Source organism: Staurois parvus, unplaced genomic scaffold (genome assembly GCF_062004578.1).
Source record: "Staurois parvus isolate SC_StPar_1 unplaced genomic scaffold, SC_StPar_1.0 ptg000746l, whole genome shotgun sequence".
Classification (NCBI taxonomy): Eukaryota; Metazoa; Chordata; class Amphibia; order Anura; family Ranidae; genus Staurois; species Staurois parvus.
In genome coordinates, this window is record NW_028318542.1 from 4,224,646 (window position 1) to 4,245,709 (window position 21,064).

At 44.2% G+C, this 21,064-nt stretch overlaps 1 protein-coding gene and 1 long non-coding RNA gene across 3 annotated transcripts in view; one reads left to right on the forward strand and one right to left on the reverse strand.

Moving 5' to 3' along the window:
• The first annotated feature begins 20 nt into the window (after positions 1 to 20).
• Positions 21 to 11,005, forward strand: SNRPA (small nuclear ribonucleoprotein polypeptide A). The gene is made up of 7 exons (XM_089654190.1): positions 21 to 138; positions 4,748 to 4,833; positions 6,834 to 7,006; positions 7,877 to 8,050; positions 8,127 to 8,306; positions 8,886 to 8,974; positions 10,574 to 11,005. Exons 2-7 carry the CDS (start codon positions 4,761 to 4,763, stop codon positions 10,731 to 10,733), a joined length of 849 nt encoding a protein of 282 aa, XP_089510316.1. The 5' UTR covers positions 21 to 138; positions 4,748 to 4,760; the 3' UTR covers positions 10,734 to 11,005.
• The window catches only part of LOC149445133 (uncharacterized), a 65,219-nt gene continuing 46,150 nt past the window's right edge, over positions 1,996 to 21,064 (reverse strand). Inside the window, exon 7 of one of the 2 annotated variants that reach the window (XR_016306451.1) lies at positions 1,996 to 2,339. This is a non-coding gene — a long non-coding RNA (uncharacterized LOC149445133). Of the gene's footprint in view, positions 2,340 to 8,054; positions 8,999 to 21,064 lie in introns of those variants that run through there. The other variant, XR_016306460.1, reaches the window with a different exon arrangement.

Consider the following 21,064-nt stretch of genomic DNA (forward strand, 5'->3'; position numbering starts at 1 on the left):
TAACTCTCTGTAAGCACGTGGGGGCGGGGACACGGTATAGTATCGCGAGGTGAAGGCTGCGGCCTGTAGTGAAGGAGAATTGTTCGAGTAGAGCGCGCTTCGTGTCCTTCCGCCCGGAGTCCACCATTGTGCCCTGCGGTAAGGAGCTGTGTGTGGTGTTCCCTGTCACCTCTCCTCGGTGGGCTCATTCCCACTGCATAGACCGTCCGGAGTCCAGGCTGTCCTACGGGCAGAGTATACGCCGGTGCAGGGGAGAAGCTTTGCCAGGCCGTCCCTTACAACCGAACACGTTATTATACACACAGCTTCCGGGGCTGAGGTAAGGCACCACGTGCGTTTCATGGCGGCCTGCATCAGCCCCGGAACCTGTGTCAGTAATATGTGTTCGGTTGTATCCCGGGCTCACTGTGTGGTGCGGGACGCCGCATGTATGTCACAGGAATCGCACCGCATGTCTGTGAGAATTCTCTGCGGATGTCTGTGCGGTGCGCTTTGGGTCACATTTTGTATGGATCAAATCACATCAAATCGCTCAGATAGAATCGCATCCGCACCGATATAGTGCAGGACCCTTAGTTACATGTGCACTTGGGTTTCTGCCAGTCACCTTACATTTTGCAATCTGTGTTGGGGTGTCATTAACCCCTTGTCCTCCAGAGGATTTACCCCCCCCCCCTTCCTGACTAGGCCAAAGCTCAGGTCCTGGAGCTTCTGCTGGTGCACATAGAGCAGCCCCTTGCAAATGGACAGGCTGCCCTATACCAGTGGTGGGCAACCTTTTTTTTCAACTGAGCCAAAACCACGATTGTAATTTATTTTGAGAGCCACATTTTTAAAACTGAAAATTCACCCCCCCTATAGTAATTCATCCCCCCCATAGTAATTCATTCCCCATTTTGTGCCAATTCACTTACCTTTGCTCCGCGTGTTCCTCTCGCCGTGTTCCCGCGCCGTTCCGATCTTCAGGGCGGACTGTGAGAGGAGAGGAGTTCGTCACGCTGCCCCGCCTACATCCTGACAGCCAATGTTTGCCGCGGGCCGGATTAAAAGGTCCGCTGGGCTGTAGTTTGCCCATTGCTGGGCTAGCTGCAGAGTCCTGACTTTTGGGGCGGGTGCTCGGCACACAGAAGAGCCGCATTAATGTGTGTAAAGAGCCGCATGTGGCTTGCGAGCCGTGGCTTGCCGACCACTGCCCTATGCTGTCATGCAACAAATGCAAAGCAGTGGTATGAATGGGGTCCAACAGTTGCTTGTGCAATGTACACTGGATACAAACCTGAAAGAAGAGGTGGGATTTGCGTAAAAAAATGCATGGATGCAAATTGCACCATTGAGAATAACATTCGGTTTAACCTCCCTGGCAGTATTCCCGAGTGTAAATGGATAAAAGGGGGTAAAACGAGCGCTGGATGGTATTAGAACAGAATATAAACAGCTGGCATGAACGGCAAACCTCAAAAACGCCTCATGAGATAATGGTCACAAAAAGAAAAACATGCAGCGCTAGAATATAGAGATATACCTCACAGTGCAATATGACCACCTCAATGGAGATAAACGCAGCTAGCATGTAAGTACTGGTGTGTAAAACCAATACTACAACATTCTCATGGTCAAAAAGGTGTACATGGTGACATTGGTGTCAGTCAATATATCAGTGGAGTGACATAAGGAAATCTATGACTTTTGTGGTAGGAAGTGTGACTGTAGAATGCACTGACCAGATAGCGCATTGGAGTAAAATGACCTGGTCACTGGATAAGGAGCCCTGCCGGAGTGATGGTCCTCTCTGCTGCAGTCACCAGAATCATCTGTGTCCTCTCCAATTATGGCATCACCAAACTTCCAGTGGGGTAAACGCTCATCCGATATGTTGTAGAATCCTTTATGACGGCAACCTCCAGGGGGTGCTGTGCACGCTCATAGGACAGGAGTCGCCTTAAGGGCTCGGAAATAAACCCAAAAAAGAGGCTTCCGATAGTGTAGTAACTTTTATTGGGGGTTATAAAACAAACAAAGCACTTACAGTGGGGATCGAAAGTTTGGGCACCCCAGCTAAAAATTTGTATTAATGTGCATAAAGAAGCCAAGGAAAGATGGAAAAATCTCCAAAAGGCATCAAATTACAGATTAGACATTCTTATAATATGTCAAAAAAAGTTAGATTTTATTTCCATCATTTACACTTTCAAAATAACAGAAAACAAAAAAATGGCGTCTGCAAAAGTTTGGGCACCCTGCAGAATTTATAGCATGCACTGCCCCCTTTGCAAAGCTGAGACCTGCCAGTGTCATGGATTGTTCTCAATCATCGTCTGGGAAGACCAGGTTATGTCAATCTGAAAGATAAGAAGATAGCAAAGCGTTTTCAGATGTCAATATCCTCTGTTCGGAATGTAATTAAGAAATGGCAGTCATCAGGAACAGTGGAAGTTAAAGCAAGTTCTGGAAGACCAAGAAAAATATCAGACAGAACAGCTCGCAGGATTGTGAGAAAAACAATTCAAAACCTACATTTGACTGCACGATCCCTCCAGAAAGATCTGGCAGACACTGGAGTTGTGGTACACTATTCCACTATAAAGAGATACTTGTACAAATATGGTCTTCATGGAAGAGTCATCAGAAGAAAACCTCTTCTACATCCTCACCACAGAAATCGTTTGAACTTTGCAGATGAACATATAGACAAGCCTGATGCATTTTGGAAACAAGTTCTGTGGACCAATGAGGTTAAAATTGAACTTTTTGGGCGGAATGAGCAAAGGTACGTTTGGAGAAGAAGGGGCACAGAATTTAATGAAAAGAATCTCTGTCCAACTGTTAAGCATGGGGTTGGATCAATCATGCTTTGGGGTTGTGTTGCAGCCAGTGGCACAGGGAACATCTCACGAGTAGAAGGAAAAATGGATTCAATAAAATTTCAGCAAATTTTGGATGGTAACTTGATGCCATCTGTGAAAAAGCTGAAGTTATAGAGAGGATGGCTTCTACAAATGGATAATGATCCTAAACACACCTAAAAATCCACAGAGGATTACATCAAGAGATGTAAACTGAAGGTTTTGCCATGGCCTTCACAATCTCCTGACCTCAACATAATTGAAAATCTATGGATAGACCTTAAAAGAGCAGTGCGTGACAGACAGCCCAGAAATCTCAAAGAACTGGAAGACTTTTGTAAGGAAGAATGGGCAAAGATACCTCAAACAAGAATTGAAAGACTCTTGGCTGGCTACAAAAAGTGTTTACAAGCTGTGATACTTGCCAAAGGGGGCAGTACAAGATATTAACTCTGCAGGGTGCCCAAACGTTTGCAGACGCCATTTTTTTGTTTTCTGTTATTTTGAAAGTGTAAATGATGGAAATAAAATCTAACTTTTGTTGACATATTATAAGAATGTCTAATCTGTAATTTGATGCCTTTTGGAGATTTTTCCATCTTTCCTTGGCTTCTTTATGCACATTAATACAAATTTTTAGCTGGGGTGCCCAAACTTTCGATCCCCACTGTACATGATGTAATTCACAATTCCAAGTAGGTATAAGAGTGGCCGCCTGTATTAAGGTGTGGACCATGTGGACAGAAGTGGTAAGTCAAGTAGCATCTACCTAACGCGTTTCGTGGCAAAGGCACGTTGTCAAAGGGTGTAGCTCGGGGTAAAGTTTCAGTACCAAAAGCGGTAACCCCGAGCTACACTCGGGCTTACCATGCGGCGTTGCTCAAGGATTCCCTCTTGCACTTACCTTGTCCTGCGCTCCCGCGATGTCACCCCTGCAGCGTCCCCGGCCATCTCCAGCCGATGCCGGTATCTGTCTTGCGTGTTCCGGTCCCTGCGAGTGTCGACGTACGGGGGCCGGAACCAGCGGGAAATTTTAAAAACCAACATTTTCTAATAAACTAAAATCACATAGTATAACATTCCTGTATCAAACCATTTCACATTTTGTCCCGAGTGCTTTGTCCTGCGCCCTGCCTGCATTGTTACTGTTCTTTCTGCCTGGAAACTGAGAAACGTCCATGGCGTCCAAAAAGCGTCCCTTTAGGTCAAAAGCGGTTTAGACCGGCTAGAGAACAGCGATAGTAAATCAGAACCACTTGCAGAATTGAGTGATAATGATTCGTGGGGGAAATTCGTCATCAGACACTGAAAACGATTCTGCGACTTTGCTCAGTGATGTACGAACTTGGCGCACTATTTCAAATTTCAGTTTTTGGTTTGATTATATTATTGAATTAAATGTATTATATTTTTTTTGAGTATTTATTAAATTATAATTTATGATTTTGTGTTTCACGTTTTATCTTACCCGGGATGTTTTCTAGACTCCTTTTCGGACAGATTTCAGTGAGTTATTCCTAAGAATTACAGGCCTACAATAAAAATAAGACATCTTTCCATGCAAAAAAATGTACCACTTTGAGCACAGAAATATGGACATAATCAGACCGCTAGGGAGGTTAATCAGGAATGTGATTCCTGTCCAAATCTCATGTGGCTTTCCCACTGTTCCTTTTGTGAACCCAGGCTTGTCCTAGCTCTAGTTCACACAGGAGCTGTGCGGGAAACGTCCCTACACCGAGTCAGTGCTGACCAGTCAGAAGCCCGGATTGTCATCCCTGCAAGGAGAGGAGGGAAAGCCGTGGGGATTTCAAATCCCCAGACCTGTGAAGCGGCTTTCTGACCTCTCCTTGCAGGGATCACGTGCTGTATAATTTAATTTTTTTTATGTTCTCTTTCTCTAGACTACTTTTTGAAATGGCTGTCCAGGAAAGCAGACCAAACAACACCATCTACATCAACAACCTCAATGAAAAGATAAAGAAGGATGGTAAGCCTTTATAGCTCAGCATCTGTAGGTGATTCTCATGTTGTAAACTTCTTCTTTTTAATGTGTTGACCTAAAAGTCAAGTTCAGCTATAAGTGAAGTCACTTGGGTACTCAGTGATCACATTTTCCTGCCATAGTTCTGAGCTCATCTGTTTATCTTTGGAGTTCTGGGTATTCCTTCCCTGCTATTGCAATCTTTCATTTTGTTTTTTTATCTTCTGAAAGGCCATGGCAGGTCTACAAAAACTGAAATGTAGACATCTAGTCAACAGAATCTATGACAGATATGAAATGATTGGGTAGTTTCTCTCCAGCCTCTACAAAACTCGTCACTTCTGGGTGCACTGACCCTTTAAAGTGTTGCTAAATTAATTTTTGCAAGTGTGCTGCTGCTCTGAAGGGTAATAGAATACTTGCCTCTCCTGGTGCCAAACAAACATCTGTGGCTGAAGTCTGCTGCAGGGACTAACATTTGCTCCATGTGCCCTGTAGCACTTACTGGTCCATCCTGCTGACATCTGTCACTACAGGATACAGTAGGAACATGGAGGTCAGTGAGAGGAAATGGTGGGCACTATGGGGGACCAAGAGATGCACTTTCAGAAGTGTCAGTTCCTGTAGAGCACTAAAGCTGGTGATCTCTGGATTAATGTAGCGTTCAGTAGTACAGGGGTGGTAGTGGTAAGTATTGCTGCCTTTTTATATGCCTTGTTTTGTTTTGGGAAATTTAAGCTGACCATAGATTTGTGTTTTTGTTCATCCAAGAGTTGGAATGAAAAAGAATACAGGCATACCTTGGTTTACGAATTTAATTCGTTCTGTGGGATTTTTCGTATAGCGAAAAATTTGTGAACCCAAAGTCCGTTTCCCATAGGAATGCATTGAAAACCAATTAATCCGTTCTGGAGGTCAGAAAAAGGTAAATGCTACTAAAATACCGCATGAGTTATTTTATCAAGTCATGCGGTATTTTCGTAGTGACAACCATGTGTTAATGTTTCAGCTGTTAGCGGGGTTCCCCACTGACAGCTGAATGTAAAAGAATTGCTGGCAATTAAAAAAAAATAAATGGTGTGGGGTCCCCTCTCCCATCCATACCACGCCCTTTGAGTCTAGTATGGATTTTAAAGGAAACTCCAACGCCAAAATTAAAAAAAAAAAAATGGCGTGGAGGTCCCCCCTAAATCAATACCAGACCCTTATCCGAGCATGCAGCCTGGCAGGTCAGGAAAGGGGGGCGGGGGGGGGATAGACGAGCGAGCGTTTTCTTTTAGTTTATTTCCCCAAGTTAAAAGAAACTGTTTATTTTAAGAAACTAAAAACGAAACGGTTTCCTTTAACTCCGAGGAAAGTGACAGCTAATTCTTTGAGCTATAGTGAAGAAAAAAAAAAAATCGACAGCGACATACACTTTGTATTGCGAAAAAAAAAATTTGTAAACCGAGGCATGATTTTCATTCGTAAACCGGAAATTACGTTAACCGAGGTACACTTGTATATGGATTCCTCCATCCGCACAAGCAAGGTGGATAGAAGAATCCTCTCCATTGAGACATTGTATTCTCTGATCAGCAGCTGCAGACATCTGATTGAGAGAGCATTTTCAACAGGCCTCTTTGAAGTCAATAGTTAGATCAACTTCTGTCAAACAGGGAAGGCCACACACAGATTGAAATTCGGTTGGTCCCTGCTGAAGCAGCTGAATTTCTATCCATCTATGGCCAGCTTTAGTTTGAAAGAGTTAACAAAATCTAATTTTTTGCTTGGCATGTGTATTGGTAATACAATAAGTCTTAGATTGTAAGCTCCAAGGATCAGGCCCTCCTAACCCTCTTGTATTGAACTTCCTAGATTGTAAGCTCCCAGGATCAGGCCCTCCTTTCCCTCTTGTATTGAACTGTATTGTTGCTGTATTGTCTCCCATTATATTGTAAAGTGCTGAGCAAACTGTTGGCGCTATATAAATCCTGTATAATAATAATAATTTTTTTTTTCTTTAGAGCTGAAGAAGTCTCTCTATGCAATCTTCTCCCAGTTTGGCCAGATCCTTGACATCCTGGTGTCACGCAATCTGAAGATGAGAGGACAGGCTTTTGTCATCTTTAAAGAAGTTAGCAGTGCAACAAATGCCTTGAGGTCAATGCAAGGATTCCCTTTTTATGATAAGCCAATGGTTAGTATATTCTATCCTTTTGTTTCCTGGTATAGGGCTTCTATGTCACAAATTGGCATGTTAATAGGGTTGGTCTGCTTTCTAGTCAAAGTGTAACTGAGACCATACCACTGTGATTATAAATGGGTTCTTAAATATTCAAATTATTGAATTGGTCTAGTTGTGACTGTTCCAAACATTGTGGGTAACATTAGTCTTCTATGAAAATTTAAGGCTGCATTAACACTTTTGCGTTTTCTGAACGTGTGGCAAAATGCAAAGGAATGTGTTGTGCTGTGTTTTGCAAGCACGTGAAAATCGTCTTGTAAACCTGTTGTGCTTGCGTTGCCATTCATCAATGGTACCCCCAAAGTCAGTTGGCAGACATGCGTTTTTACCCAGCGACAAAAGCACATTTAGAACATAGGATGCTTCACGAATGAATGAGTTCTGAAGTTTTTGTCGCTCCTAGGGCTTCCTATTCAAGTGAATAGGCTGCCCTATGGGCAGCGTGACAAAATGAACCAAAAAAAGTGTGTGCGAATGTGGGGTTCCCACTGTTGGGTATGAATTGGGCCTAATAGTAGACCAAAAGTTGTCGGGAATATCTTTCCATTGCTATATTCTCTCTATAGTGTGATATATGTTAAACACACTTCAGATGTATAATAGTGTAAACAAATGTTTAACAATGTAATTGAATGGGAAAATTTGGTAGGCAGAACACATGTATTTTCAAACTTTCCTGCATGCTCTGTTTTATGTACACTTCTTACTAAGTTACGGTTGGTACCCGGAAGGACACAACAGAAAAAATGTCTGGAAATTGAGGAGAGAATGTGTGCGTACATTTTTGTATGTATTCAAGTTTTTCTTCACTTCTAATCATAGAGAATACAGTATGCAAAGAGTGACTCCGACATCATCGCCAAAATGAAAGGTACTTTTGTGGAGAGAGATCGAAAGAGACAGGAGAAGAGAAAGGGAAAGGGACAAGAGGCTGCTGCCGCTAAGAAAGCCATTCCAGGAGCACCTGTTGTTCAAGGCATGCCAGGGCAGATGCCAGTAAGTGACCCTAGTAAATGACATTGTCTCTGTAGCCTAGCACAGACTGTTGCTTATAAATGTTCCTTGATTTTAGGGTATGGCAAACATTCCTGGAATGACACAGGCTCCTCGTATGATGCACATGCCTGGACAGACGCCATACATGCACCATCCTGGAATGATGCCACCACCAGGTATTGCTCCTGGTCAAATTCCACCTGGTGGCATGCCCCATGGTCAGATGATGCCAGGACAGATGGCACCAATGCAGCCGGTAAGTGCTAATCCTGATGGGATTAGAGAAATCCTATCGGTCCCATAAAATAGCAATGTCTTGGATATCCTGTTGTGTAGGCATATCTAAATGATTTGATTCCCTTTTGCATATGTTAGAATGTGTTGTATGAAGCAGTATGTGATGTCCTAGGGACAAGGGAGGGACAAAGAAAAGGGAAACAAAATAAACTGATCACAATTTGAGACTTGCTTCTGGCCCCTTTAACTCTGCTGCCCAGGGAGCTGGCCCACAAGTGGCTTATGATCCATGCAAATGAGGTTATCTACGTTATGTAAAGCATACTTCACCTTCAAATGAGACTTATTTTAGAGGTTACAAGATAGTCATAAACATCCTTGTTCATTTGTTTTTTATAGAGCAGATTTGTTTGTGTCGCCTGGTTTATATATTTATTATAGGTACTTTTTATATAGCACCGTCAATTTACACACAGAGTACATTCACATCAGTCCCTGCCCTCAAGGATGTATGGTTGTGGGTTAGGGACCTTAGATTGTAAGCTCTCTTTAGCTGCAGGTTTAAAAAGGCTAATGCCTCTAAATTCATCTTCCACAGATATCCGAAAACCCACCAAACCACATTCTTTTCTTGACCAACCTCCCGGAAGAGACCAACGAGTTGATGCTCTCTATGCTCTTCAACCAGTAAGTATTGTAAACTCCTGAGATCTGTTTAAAGTGATATTAAAGGCAATTAAAAACAAAAAATAAACCGTGTACTTGCTCTGTGCAGTTATTCTGCGCAGACTATCCCTGAGCCTTCTCTTGGGGTCCCAGCCAATGCTCGGGGCTGCTCTCTCCTGCTGAGTGCCCCCAAAGCAAGCCCCCTAAAAGCGGGTGACACATGTAACATGTTTATGAAGGTGAACTTATTTTAAGAATGCCATTCGCATTGAGTGGGCAATTAATGAGCCTCATTATGCAATGATACTTTCTGGGCAACACAGAATATATCTGTGCATTCTGATGTGCATTTTTTTTGTTTACTTTGTGTGTTGGGGTACTCTTCAAAATTTAAGGATAAGTTCACCTTTTTTTAAAAATAAAAAAAAATTTTTTTTTTTTTTTCCAGGCAAAAAATGTGCATTTACTAATTATTTTTGAGCTGCCTGTAAATCTTTCCATCCATAGTATCTGTCAGTGTAAGCTGTCTGCTCCTATGGGCAGGCAATTATACAATGACCGGAAGAAAAAAATAACTGCCTAGAGTGCTCAACAGCGCCCTGGTAGTTCATTGGGAAATACAACCTGTCAGCTGCAAAGGCTGTTGGTACTTGTGCATTCATTCACAGAACTCTGGGAATCAATAGTGCGGCCGAGTGGGCTGAGCAACTCTTTTCAAATAGCGAACGCTGGTGCTGGGAGATCATACCCGGCCTGCTGCCAAAGGGGAAGGGGATCAGGGAGTGGCTGCAAGAGTGGGAACAAGTGTAACATGTTCCCAAAGGTGACCTTATCCTTTTTAATGGTGATGGATATATAGATATAGTATTTATAAAATAGTTGTTTTTAATGTGTTTTTAAAACTGGCTAATGGTCCATTTGATTAAAATACAATGCTCTGAATTCCTCTAGATCAGCCTTTCTCAGCCAGGGTGCCTGGGCATCCTGGGGTGCCTTGAGGTTTCTTCAGGGGTGCCTTTGCAAAATGTCTATATTGCCCAAAACTGGTATACAGACCAGCGAGTGGAACAAGCCTGCCTTTTAGTTACACAAAGCCGCAGGTTATCATTGTGCACCATTACAACCTTCTAGCTGCCAGCTTCCTGACACCAGTGACATCATCAGTTGATAGAGGATGTCAGCTGCCTGCACAGCATCCTAGTTTGACCCTCCCCTGCCCATTCCCATCAGTGCTGTTGTCACTTTAGCTCAGTGATGTAGAGGGAGAAGAGAAACCATGGAATACTAGTCATTACCAGTGTGAAAAAATGTATTTGCATTGGAAGAATAAATCACCTCTAATGTTGTGTTTCCTACATGTGTGGGTGTAGCTGCATTATATGAAACTATTAGAATAGTTGTTCACATTTTAGAACGGGGTGTCTTATGACTGTCTGAAATGTAAAGGGTGCCCCGGGATTGTCCATAATTGTAAGGGGTGATTTGACTGAAAAAAGGTTGAGAAACACTGCTTTAGATGTTTACCTCCTTTGTAGTTCTTGAAGCGATGTACTCTTCATAAAACATGAGATTTTGAAGTGGACTTTTCACACTTTCTTTTTTCCCCCCCCCCCCCCACAGGTTCCCTGGCTTCAAGGAAGTCCGTTTAGTTCCCGGACGGCACGATATCGCATTTGTGGAGTTTGACAATGAAGTTCAGGCCGGAGCTGCTCGAGAATCTCTACAGGGATTCAAGATCACACAGAGCAATTCAATGAAGATTTCATTTGCCAAGAAGTAGCCTGATGGAGGCCAGGAAGATCTCAAGCTTTAGAGTGATCTGAGTTTTGGTGCAACTGGTAGGCTTGCTTTGCAAACAACTGAAGCCAGCTATTTAAACTTTTTTTTTTTTTTTTTTTTTTTTATGTTTGACCTCTCATCCAGCGTACTATGTTGGTGAGTATGGATTCATTTGTTTTTATTTTTTTTATGGACCTTTTGAAAGCATTGCACCCAGAGTCTGCCTGTCAGACATTGTACCTGGAGCTTGTGAATAAAACATTTTTCTACTTATGCTTCTGTCTGAATTAATGTAAATGAGGGGAAATGTCATTGTTATATGGCTAGCACAATTTAAAAGGGTTTGAGACTCAGTTTTACAGACAAGTCAACCAAAATAGCATCTGATTTGGCAGGGTTGTTGTAGGATTCCATTCATTGCAGCTTGGGACTGAACAGGGAAAGCTGTTCCCAATTCCCAGCACATTGAGGGGCTCACACCTATGTCTGTCATTGGTTTATTCTGCTCATGGGGTGAGCCGGACTGCCCTAGCATTTTATGGTCCTCACAAGATGTAGGTTTACAGCACAGCAGAGAAATTTATACTCCTTGCTCTGAAAATACCAAAACGAAGCAGAATATTTTGCATGTGGTCCTTGTCTGCAGCAACAGTGGAGATGTATGGATAGTCTGAATATAAGAGCCATGTTTTAGAATTGTTTTGGTATTTGATAACCGTTCTGAAAGCACTTGGAATCAAAACAAACTTTATGGATCACATTTGTTTTTTGACTAGTTCTCATGGGCAGCCAGGTAATGGTAAAAGGACATAGCAGAGCCACGGTTTTACAGCCACCTCCTCCCAACGAAAGATATGCAGCGCCAACATTTTGTGCCTGTGGCAAACAAACCACATGTCACATTATGTGACCTATTTGTCTATGCGACCACACAAACTGCATGCAATAGGTATGGTGGTTCAGCCTTTTTAGGGTTAAAATAGGTGATGAGGCAAGATATTGCCTGTTAAATGCATTCTGAAAAGAGTGGAAAGAGCTGCCACATGTTAAAAATGAGCCCTTAATGTCATTTTAGAGTTGGTGATACTAAACGCATGACATTGAATTAACAATATAAGGTCTCCTACAGTACATAAAACATGGTAATGCATTTATTTTAGTACAGTGAAACCGCTAAATACTTTTCTCAGCAGCGGTACACAGCAGTCATGTGACTGGTTTCTGTGTCTGGCCAAGTGCTGGAGGAGTTTTATTTTTTCTGAGTTTCCTCCATGCAGTGCCTGCAGGACCCATGACCTTCCATCTGGACGGTGCTGATAGGCTGTGCGCCGATCCCATGCACCCTCCACTAAAGCCTGTGTCAACATGCGTTTATGGGAGGTGGTGCCTCCATCAATCAAGATGTGACTTCCCACCCACTGTGTACATCAGTTACTGGGCATGGAGGAGGAGGGAGGGACTGGGCGGTCACTTAGGATCTGTATACACACTCTAATGTGTGAAGTCGGGTGACTTGAATAGCTCTGGTCATAGAAGAAATGTGCTCTCCAGCAATACACACACAACTGATCATATGCAGACTTGCCACTGCTGCTCTGTACAATCGGCAGCTGGGTTGGGGATTGTGGAAGAAGGGGCAGATCAGAGAAGACAGGATCAAACAGCCTTTTTACACACACTGGAGGATTAACCCCTTAGGTCCCACAGTGAGTATAACCAGGATGCTTTACTGCATATACAGACTGATTTTAGTAAACCTTTTCAATTAGAATATGCTATATATAACATGCCTACCTTTCCAAGCTGTACGGCCTTTGTCCCCAAATGTAATGTCACTGCCAGTTTAGAAAGCCAAGATGAATCTTCTACTACTGCATCTCCTAGATTGTAAGCTCGAAAGAGCAGGGCCCTCGATCCCCTCATGTTTTGCATTGTATTGGTATTGTTCTGTCACATGTTCTGTCCCCCTTTGTAATGTACAGCGCTGAGTGAACTATTGGCGCTTTATAAATACCGTATAATAATAATAATGTAGGTGCCTGATCTGAAAAAGTGTCCCAGCACTGGGCCTGTGCTTTTTCTGCATAGAGAGACAATTTTAAGTGGCTATAAAATACTGGGGACATTCCAGACACTAGCCATACAGCTACATGGTGATTTTCAGGGAATGGTGAAATTCAGGTCCTTCATATAGACCAGGATTTCTCCAGAGATTGCTAGGGGTTCCTTGAGCAATTTCTGCCTCTCAGATAAGTTCCCACTACCACCATTGATCTTTAGTCATCTGTAAGGGAATAATTCTTCCCAGTGACCACAAGTGTAAGGAGCATTCTTCCTACTGACCATCACACTTATGTATCATGAGTTGTAGATATAGCAATTTTTAGCAGGGGCTCCCTGAGACTGGAAAGTATTTCAAGGGTTCCTGTGTGTTGAGAGAGGCTGACATGAATGCCATGCCACCACAAAGTTGGGGCTATTTTTGTGGTATTCTGCATTTTGAAAAGAAACACAAATGGTCTAAAACTCCACTTCCATTTCTGTTGCCTCGTGAAGTAATGTTTAGTGGTTTTTTTGGTTTTTTTCCCCCTCTTTTTGGTTTCTTCATACTTTGTATGGCAAGAAGTTGAGCAGAGTATTGTACCATCATTGCACATTATGGCACTGCTACTTCCAAATACTGTTACCCAGAGATTTCCATTCACACTTGTATGACTCAAGTCCTACGACTTTGACTCGACTTGGATATGACTTATCCCTCTGCAAAGTCTAACCCAATGTTGCATGTAAAACATTCAGGTATAACTATCGTGCAAATTTTGAGGATTAAAGTGATACTAAACCTTAAGCATTATTTGCCTTAATGCATTTCTTGCATTAAGGTAAAAAGTTTTAATGTTCCATGTGCTCTCCCTTTCTTGTGTGAAGGGGAGGAGAGGGGGAGAAGAGATCACTGCTGTGCACGCTGCATTTCTTCTCCCCTTGCTTCCTGTTCACACAGGGACTTGGAACAACAGCAGGAGCCATTGGCCCTTGCTGCTGTCAATCAAGTACAGAGAAGAGGAAGTGTGTGTGTCTAAGTCGTGCTCTAGGGTGTCTTTGAAGTGCAGTTCCATAGCCTCAGGTCTGAAGCGAACCCTGTTTTTTGTCCCCATAGCAAATGGCTTGCTATGGGGTTACACTAAGAGAAGAGGCCAGGATCACCAGCAGGGGTACCGAAGAAGAGGATCAGGGCCACTGTGCAATACCGCTGCACAGAGCACATGACTATAACATGTTATATTAGAAAAAAAAAAATATTCTGCCTTTAACACTGTAACCACTTACCTACCAGGCACTGTTACCCCCTTCCTGCCCAGGCCAATTTTCAGATTTCGGCGCTGCCATACTTTGACGAATTGCACGGTCATGCAACACTGCACCCATATGATCTTTTTTCACACAAATAGAGCTTTCTTTTGGTGATATTTTATCGCTACTAGGTGTTTATTATTTGCACTACAACCAAAAAAAAGTGCAAAAAGTTTGAAGATTAAAAAAAAGTGCTTTTTCTATTAAATTTTTTAAAACCGGTAATTTTTCTCCACTGATGTGCGACAATGAGGCTGCACTGATGCGTGGCACTGGTGATGCTGCACTGATGGGCACTGATAGGTGGTGCTGACTGATGGCGAAACTGCTGGGCACTGATCATTAGTGCCCAAATGATCAGTGCAGATGTCCTCTGTGTCATTTACTGATTATTGGCAGTACTTTCATCATGCTGTGACAGCGTGAGGAAAGTGCAGCCGATAACCTGCAACTTTATTTACAATGTGATCTCGTGTCATTGGACACAGCTGATCACGTGGTAAAAGGCTGCTGTGATCACGGAGAGTGCTGGGGGTGTGTTCTGGGAGGACGTCATATGGCGCCCTCCCAGAACTGGACAACCACACTAGCCATCGTTCGGCTATAGCGCGGTTGGCAAGTGGTTAAACATTGAAGTCTATGGCCTTCAAGTTCCATGAAAGTCAGACCAAAGTAGTGCATGAACTAGTTTGCTTCAACTTATATATGGTTATCATTGGAAAACATGGGGTACGCCTTATCATGCACCTTTTGAAGTCCAGAGTCCCACAAGTGTGCATGTGGTGTTAAAGTGGTTCAAAAGCTATAGGGTTTTTGTTTTTTTAACCTTCATGCATTCTTTGAAAACACCTCCCATGTTTAGAGCCCCAAACTACCCTTCTCCTTACCCTCGCCTGATCTAGCGATGTGCACAAGAGCAAATGCTCTCCTGGTCTCTACCTCCTCATTTGCTGAGACAGCAACGGGCACAGTGACAGCCACTGAGGCCAAAGAGGGAAGTGGGGCTCGGAAGCGAGCATGTATGAGTGCCTTCAGAGGTGGCGGCTTGCTCTGGGGGGGCAATCAGCAGGGGGGATGGCGGCAGGGGACCCAAGAAGAGGATTGGGTTTCTACGCAAAACTATTGCACAGAGCAGGTAAGTAAAACGTTATTTTAAAAGAATGTTTTTAATGCCTTTTCTGAAATCCTTAAAATGTCTTAATATCCAGGATCTGCCCTACCACACCACTTTTAGAGGGGATTCAGATGTGGCACGTAATGTAACTGCTTAAGAAGGTTAATTTGCAGACCACACAGGCCCGTCTTTGTAGTCAGGCTGGCTGTACATATACAGAGGTACACTGCTCACTTTGTGTACATGGAGGCCACTAGCAGGAGAGTCTACTAATATGTTTAGGATGGGCTCTCATGAAAACAGCAAACATTACTTCCAGGTAAACGTTACAATTCTAACAAACATACTTTCTGAAATACACTATAGTTACCTTTTTTGAAAAAAACAAAAATCCCTCCAAACCTCTCTGTGAACCCTGCATGTGTGCTATGAAGAGTTTTTGGGGAAATTTTTGAAGGAAGGGTCTTGGAAGAATGCATAGCAAAAAAATGAGGGGGAAGGAAAGTATTTGACAGCAGGTTACACTTGGCGTGCAGGGATTTTCTAAAAGATCTTGTCCGTATATGACTAGGTAGACTATGAGTGCCCCATAATGGTAGCATCCTACCCCCTTCATTCCAATTCTTAAGGCAGGTACACACTTCTGAAATTTGGCCAGTTCACCAGGAATCAGGGCTTGTACCTCTGTCTGTTCAACAGAAGCCAGCCTAACAACCCACTTCTGTCAGTCATTCTGGAAAACCAGCATTTGATCAGCACAGCCAATGGCTGCAGCGCTGATCTGTGTATTCTGGTGGGGAGAGTCCCTGCTGTCGGCATACAATAGCACCGTGTGGGGAGATCTCTGCATCCACACCGCTTGTGTGGATGCGGAGATCTGTCAGGGTTTTTTTTTTTTTATCACAGCTCATACCAGTGCCTTCCAAATCCAGGGGGAAAAAAAAAGAACATGCTGCATCTTTTCTGCACTGGACTGTACAGCCATGACCAAAAGTTTTGAGAATGACACAAATATTTTTCACGAAGTCTGCTGCCTCAGTTTTTATAATGGCGCTTTGCATATACTCCAGAATGTTATGGAGAGTGATCAGATGAAATGCAAACTCCCTCTCTGCCGTGAAAATCAACTTGATCCCCAAAAAAAACATTTCCACTGCATTTCAGCTTTGCCACAAAAGGACCAGCTAACATCTTGTCAGTGATTCTCTCATTAACACAGGTGTCAGTGTTGATGAGGACAAGGCTGGAGATCACTCTGTCATGCTGATTGAGTTAGAATAACAGACTGGAAGCTTTAAAAGGAGGGTGGTGCTTGAAATCATTGTTCTTCCTCTGTTAACCATGGTTACTTGCAAGGAAACACTTGCAGTCATCACTGCCTTGCACAAAAAGGGATTCACAGGGAAGGATATTGCTGCTACTAAGATTGCACCTAAATCAACCATTTATCGGATCATCAAAACTTTCAAGGAGAGAGGTTCAATTGTTGTGCAGAAGGCTTCAGGGCACCCAATAATGTCCAGCAAGTGCAGGGCTGTCTAATAAAGTTGATTAAGCTACAGGATCGGGGTACCACCAGTGCAGAGCTTGCTCAGGAATGGCAGCAGGCAGGTGTAAGTGCATCAGCATGCACAGTGAGGTGAAGACTTTTGAAAGATGTCCTGGTGTAAAGAAGGGCAGCAAAGAAGCCACTTCTCCCCAGGAAACACATCAGGGACAGACTGATATTCTGCAAAAGGCAGGTCCGGACTGGCCATAGGGCACACATAGCATTTGCGTGGAGGCTCAGGGCCGCCAGGTTTAAGATGACCGGGCTGCACAGCGGGAGGTAAGTGGCGACCGTGGTCTGGACGGGGTTGATACAGACCGCAGCTGCCGCTCACCTCCCGCTGTGCGACTATGCCCAAAGCAGGGCCGAAAGGAGGAGCGGCAGTGAGAGCTTCTGAAGACAAGCAGGAAGCATCACTGACAGAGGGACATCCCCTCGGCTGGCTACTGCACTGAAGGGAGAACAGCGGCCTCTCTTCACCCTCCAGCACACTGTGACAGGTCTGTAGTGGTGGTAGATGAGGCTGTCTCTGCTGGAGGAGCTGTCTCTTTGCTGGAGGGGCTGTCTCTTTGTTGGATGAGCTGTATTTTTTGCTGGATGACCTGTCTCTGCTGGATAGGCTGTTTCTTTGCTGGATGAGCTGTTTATGCTGAATGAGCTATCTCTTTGCTGGATGGGCTGTCTCTTTGCTGGATGAGCTGTTTCTTTGCTGGATGAGCTGTTTCTTTGCTGGATAGGCTGTTTCTTTGCTGGATGAGCTGTTTATGCTGAATGAGCTATCTCTTTGCTGGAGGGGCTGTCTGTTTGCTGGATGAGGTGTTTCTTTGCTCGAGGAGCTGTCTCTGCTGGATAAGCTGTCTCTTTGCTGGAGGGGCTGTCTCTTTGCTGGATGAGCTGTCTTTTTGCTGGACGGGTTGTGTCTGCGGGACTGGCTGTCTCTGCTGGATGAGCTGTCTCTTTGCTGGATGGGCTGTCTCTTTGCTGGACGAGCTGTCTCTTTGCTGGACTGGGCTGTCTCTTTGCCCATTTGGGTCCAGCAAAGAGACAGCCCAGTCCAAGAAGGGACATCCCCATCCAGCAAAGAGGCATTCCTTCTTTGCTATATGGGGATGTCTCTTTGATGGGTGCGGGCTGTCTCTTTGCTAGACTGGGCTAGCTCTTTGCCCAGTTAGGTCCAGCAAAGAGACATCCCGTCTTTGCTATATGGGGATGTCTCTTTGATTGGGCCATCTCTTTGAATATATAGGGGGCACTGTGATATAAAGGGAACTGCACAGTAAAGGGGCACTGTAATCAATACACTGCCCCTTTACAGTGCAGGCCCCTTTATATCACAGTGCCCCCTTTATATTACAGTGCGGAGGACCGACTCCGTGAATAGTCCAACCCCCCCCCCCCCCCACCCGGAAATTGGCTGCTCAGTCTAAAATGCCTGGGCCTGGAAAAAAGAACAGGGATTGGACTGCTGAGGACTGGGGTAAAGTCAATTTCTCTGTTAAATCCCCTTTCCAATTGTTTGATGCATCCGGAAAAAACCTTGTCCGGAGAAGAAAAGGTGAGCGCTACCATCAGTCCTGTGTCATGCCAACAGTAAAGCATCCTGAGACCATTCATTCATGTGTGAGGTTGCTTCTTAGTCTCAGGCAAGGGAGTGGGCTCACTCACATTTTGCCTAAGAACACAGCCATGAATAATGATACAAAACATCCTCCGAGATCAACTTCTCCCAACCATCCAAGAACAGTTTGGTGATGAAAAATGTCTTTTCCAACAAGATGGAGCACCTTTCCATAAGGCAACAGTGATAACTAGGAGGCTTGGGGAACAAAACATCGAAATTTTGGGTCCATAACTAGGAAATTCCCCAGACCTTAATCGTATTGAGAACTTGTGGTCAATCCTCAAGAGGCAGGTGAACAAAAAAAACCCGAAAAATTCTGACAAACTCCAAGCATTGATTATGCAAGAATGGGCTGCTATCAATCAGGATGTGGCCAGTTGATTGACAACATGCCAGAGCGAATTGCAGAGGTCTTGAAAAAGGGTCAACACTGCGAATATTGACTTTGCATTCACATAATGTAATGGTCAGTAAAAGCCTTTGACACTTATGAAATGCTTGTAATTCTACTGCAGTATACCATAGGAACATCTGACAAAAAGATCGAAAAACACTGAGGCAGCAGACTTTGTGAAAACTAATATCTGTGTCATTCTCAAAACTTTTGGCCACGGCTGTACTGGAATGTGGTAAAAGGCATCAAAGATGGACCTAAACGCACCAGAATGCACATCCTTATTTAAAGGAACTCATTTTTACTTTGTATTTTAAGTTGTGTTGAAAGAGGTGAGCCATTTACTTGAAGAGGTGAAGGACACTGGGTGCTTTGACATCACACTTTTATGCAATGTGATTTTTTTGCACAAATTTATTTCACTATATATATCTTTTTTTTTTTTCCCACATATTTCACCTGATGAAATTTGTTTTGCACATATTTTCACAATCAGGTGAAATATGTGCTAAAAATAAATAAATAAATAATAATATTAACAAAAAAAAAAAAAAAATATATATATATAGTGAAATACATTTGTACAAAAAAATCACATTGCATAAAAGTGTTACTTAACCCAGGACCCTGCATTCACTATATCTGCTTCCCCTGGACCCTGCATTCACTATATCTGCTTCCCCTGGACCCTGCATTCACTATATCTGCTTCCCCTGGACCCTGCACTCACTATATCTGCCCTCCCAGGACCCTGCATTCACTATATCCGGTCTCCCAGGACCCTGCGTTCACTATATCCGGTCTCCCAGGACCCTGCATTCACTATATCTGGTCTCCCCGGACCCCACATTCACTATATCTGGTCTCCCAGGACCCCGCATTCACTATATCTGGTCTCCCTGAACCCTGCATTCACTATATCTGGTCTCCCCGGACCCCGCATTCACTATATCTGGTCTCCCAGGACCCCGCATTCACTATATCTGGTCTCCCCGGACCCCGCATTCACTATATCTGGTCTCCCTGAACCCTGCATTCACTATATCTGGTCTCCCCGGACCCCGCATTCACTATATCTGGTCTCCCAGGACCCTGCACTCACTATATCTGCCCTCCCAGGACCCTGCATTCACTATATCCGGTCTCCCAGGACCCTGCGTTCACTATATCCGGTCTCCCAGGACCCTGCATTCACTATATCTGGTCTCCCCGGACCCCACATTCACTATATCTGGTCTCCCAGGACCCCGCATTCACTATATCTGGTCTCCCTGAACCCTGCATTCACTATATCTGGTCTCCCCGGACCCCGCATTCACTATATCTGGTCTCCCAGGACCCCGCATTCACTATATCTGGTCTCCCCGGACCCCGCATTCACTATATCTGGTCTCCCAGGACCCTGCGTTCACTATATCTGGTCTCCCCCGGACCCTGCATTCACTATATCTGGTCTCCCCGGTCCCTGCATTCACTATAGCTGGTCTCCCAGGACCCTGCATTCACTATATCTGGTCTCCCTGGACCCTACATTCACTATATCTGCTCTCCCCGGACCCTGCATTCACTATATCTGGTCTCCCCGGACCCTGCATTCACTATATCTGGTCTCCCTGGACCCTGCATTCACTATATCTGCTCTCCCCGGACCCTGCATTCACTATATCTGCTCTCCCAGGACCCCGCATTCACTATATCTGGTCTCCCCGGTCCCTGCATTCACTATAGCTGGTCTCCCAGGACCCTGCATTCACTATATCTGCTCTCCCCGGACCCTGCATTCACTATATCTGGTCTCCCCGGTCCCTGCATTCACTATAGCTGGTCTCCCAGGACCCTGCATTCACTATATCTGCTCTCCCCGGACCCTGCATTCACTATATCTGGTCTCCCCGGTCCCTGCATTCACTATAGCTGGTCTCCCAGGACCCTGCATTCACTATATCTGGTCTCCCTGGACCCTGCATTCTTTATATCTGGTCTCCCCGAACCCTGAATTCACTATATCTGGTCTCCCACAGTACACAGAACATGGAAATCCAAATATTTTAGTAAATATAAACTTCTAAATGCCTTTTCTCATCAGCTGTATATAGCAGTCTTGTGACTTCTGTCAGTGTCCAGCGGAGCAATGATTTAGGCTTGTAGAAGGAGTTTTCATTCTCCTCTGACTCTCCAATGAGGCTGCATGACCCCTGACCCTGTGTCCTGACAGCACTGTTTGGCCCTGTGCTAATCAACCCTCTCCCCCCAAAAAAACCTCCCTCTCTAGCAATACATAGCAAACTGAGTAAGTGCAGAGT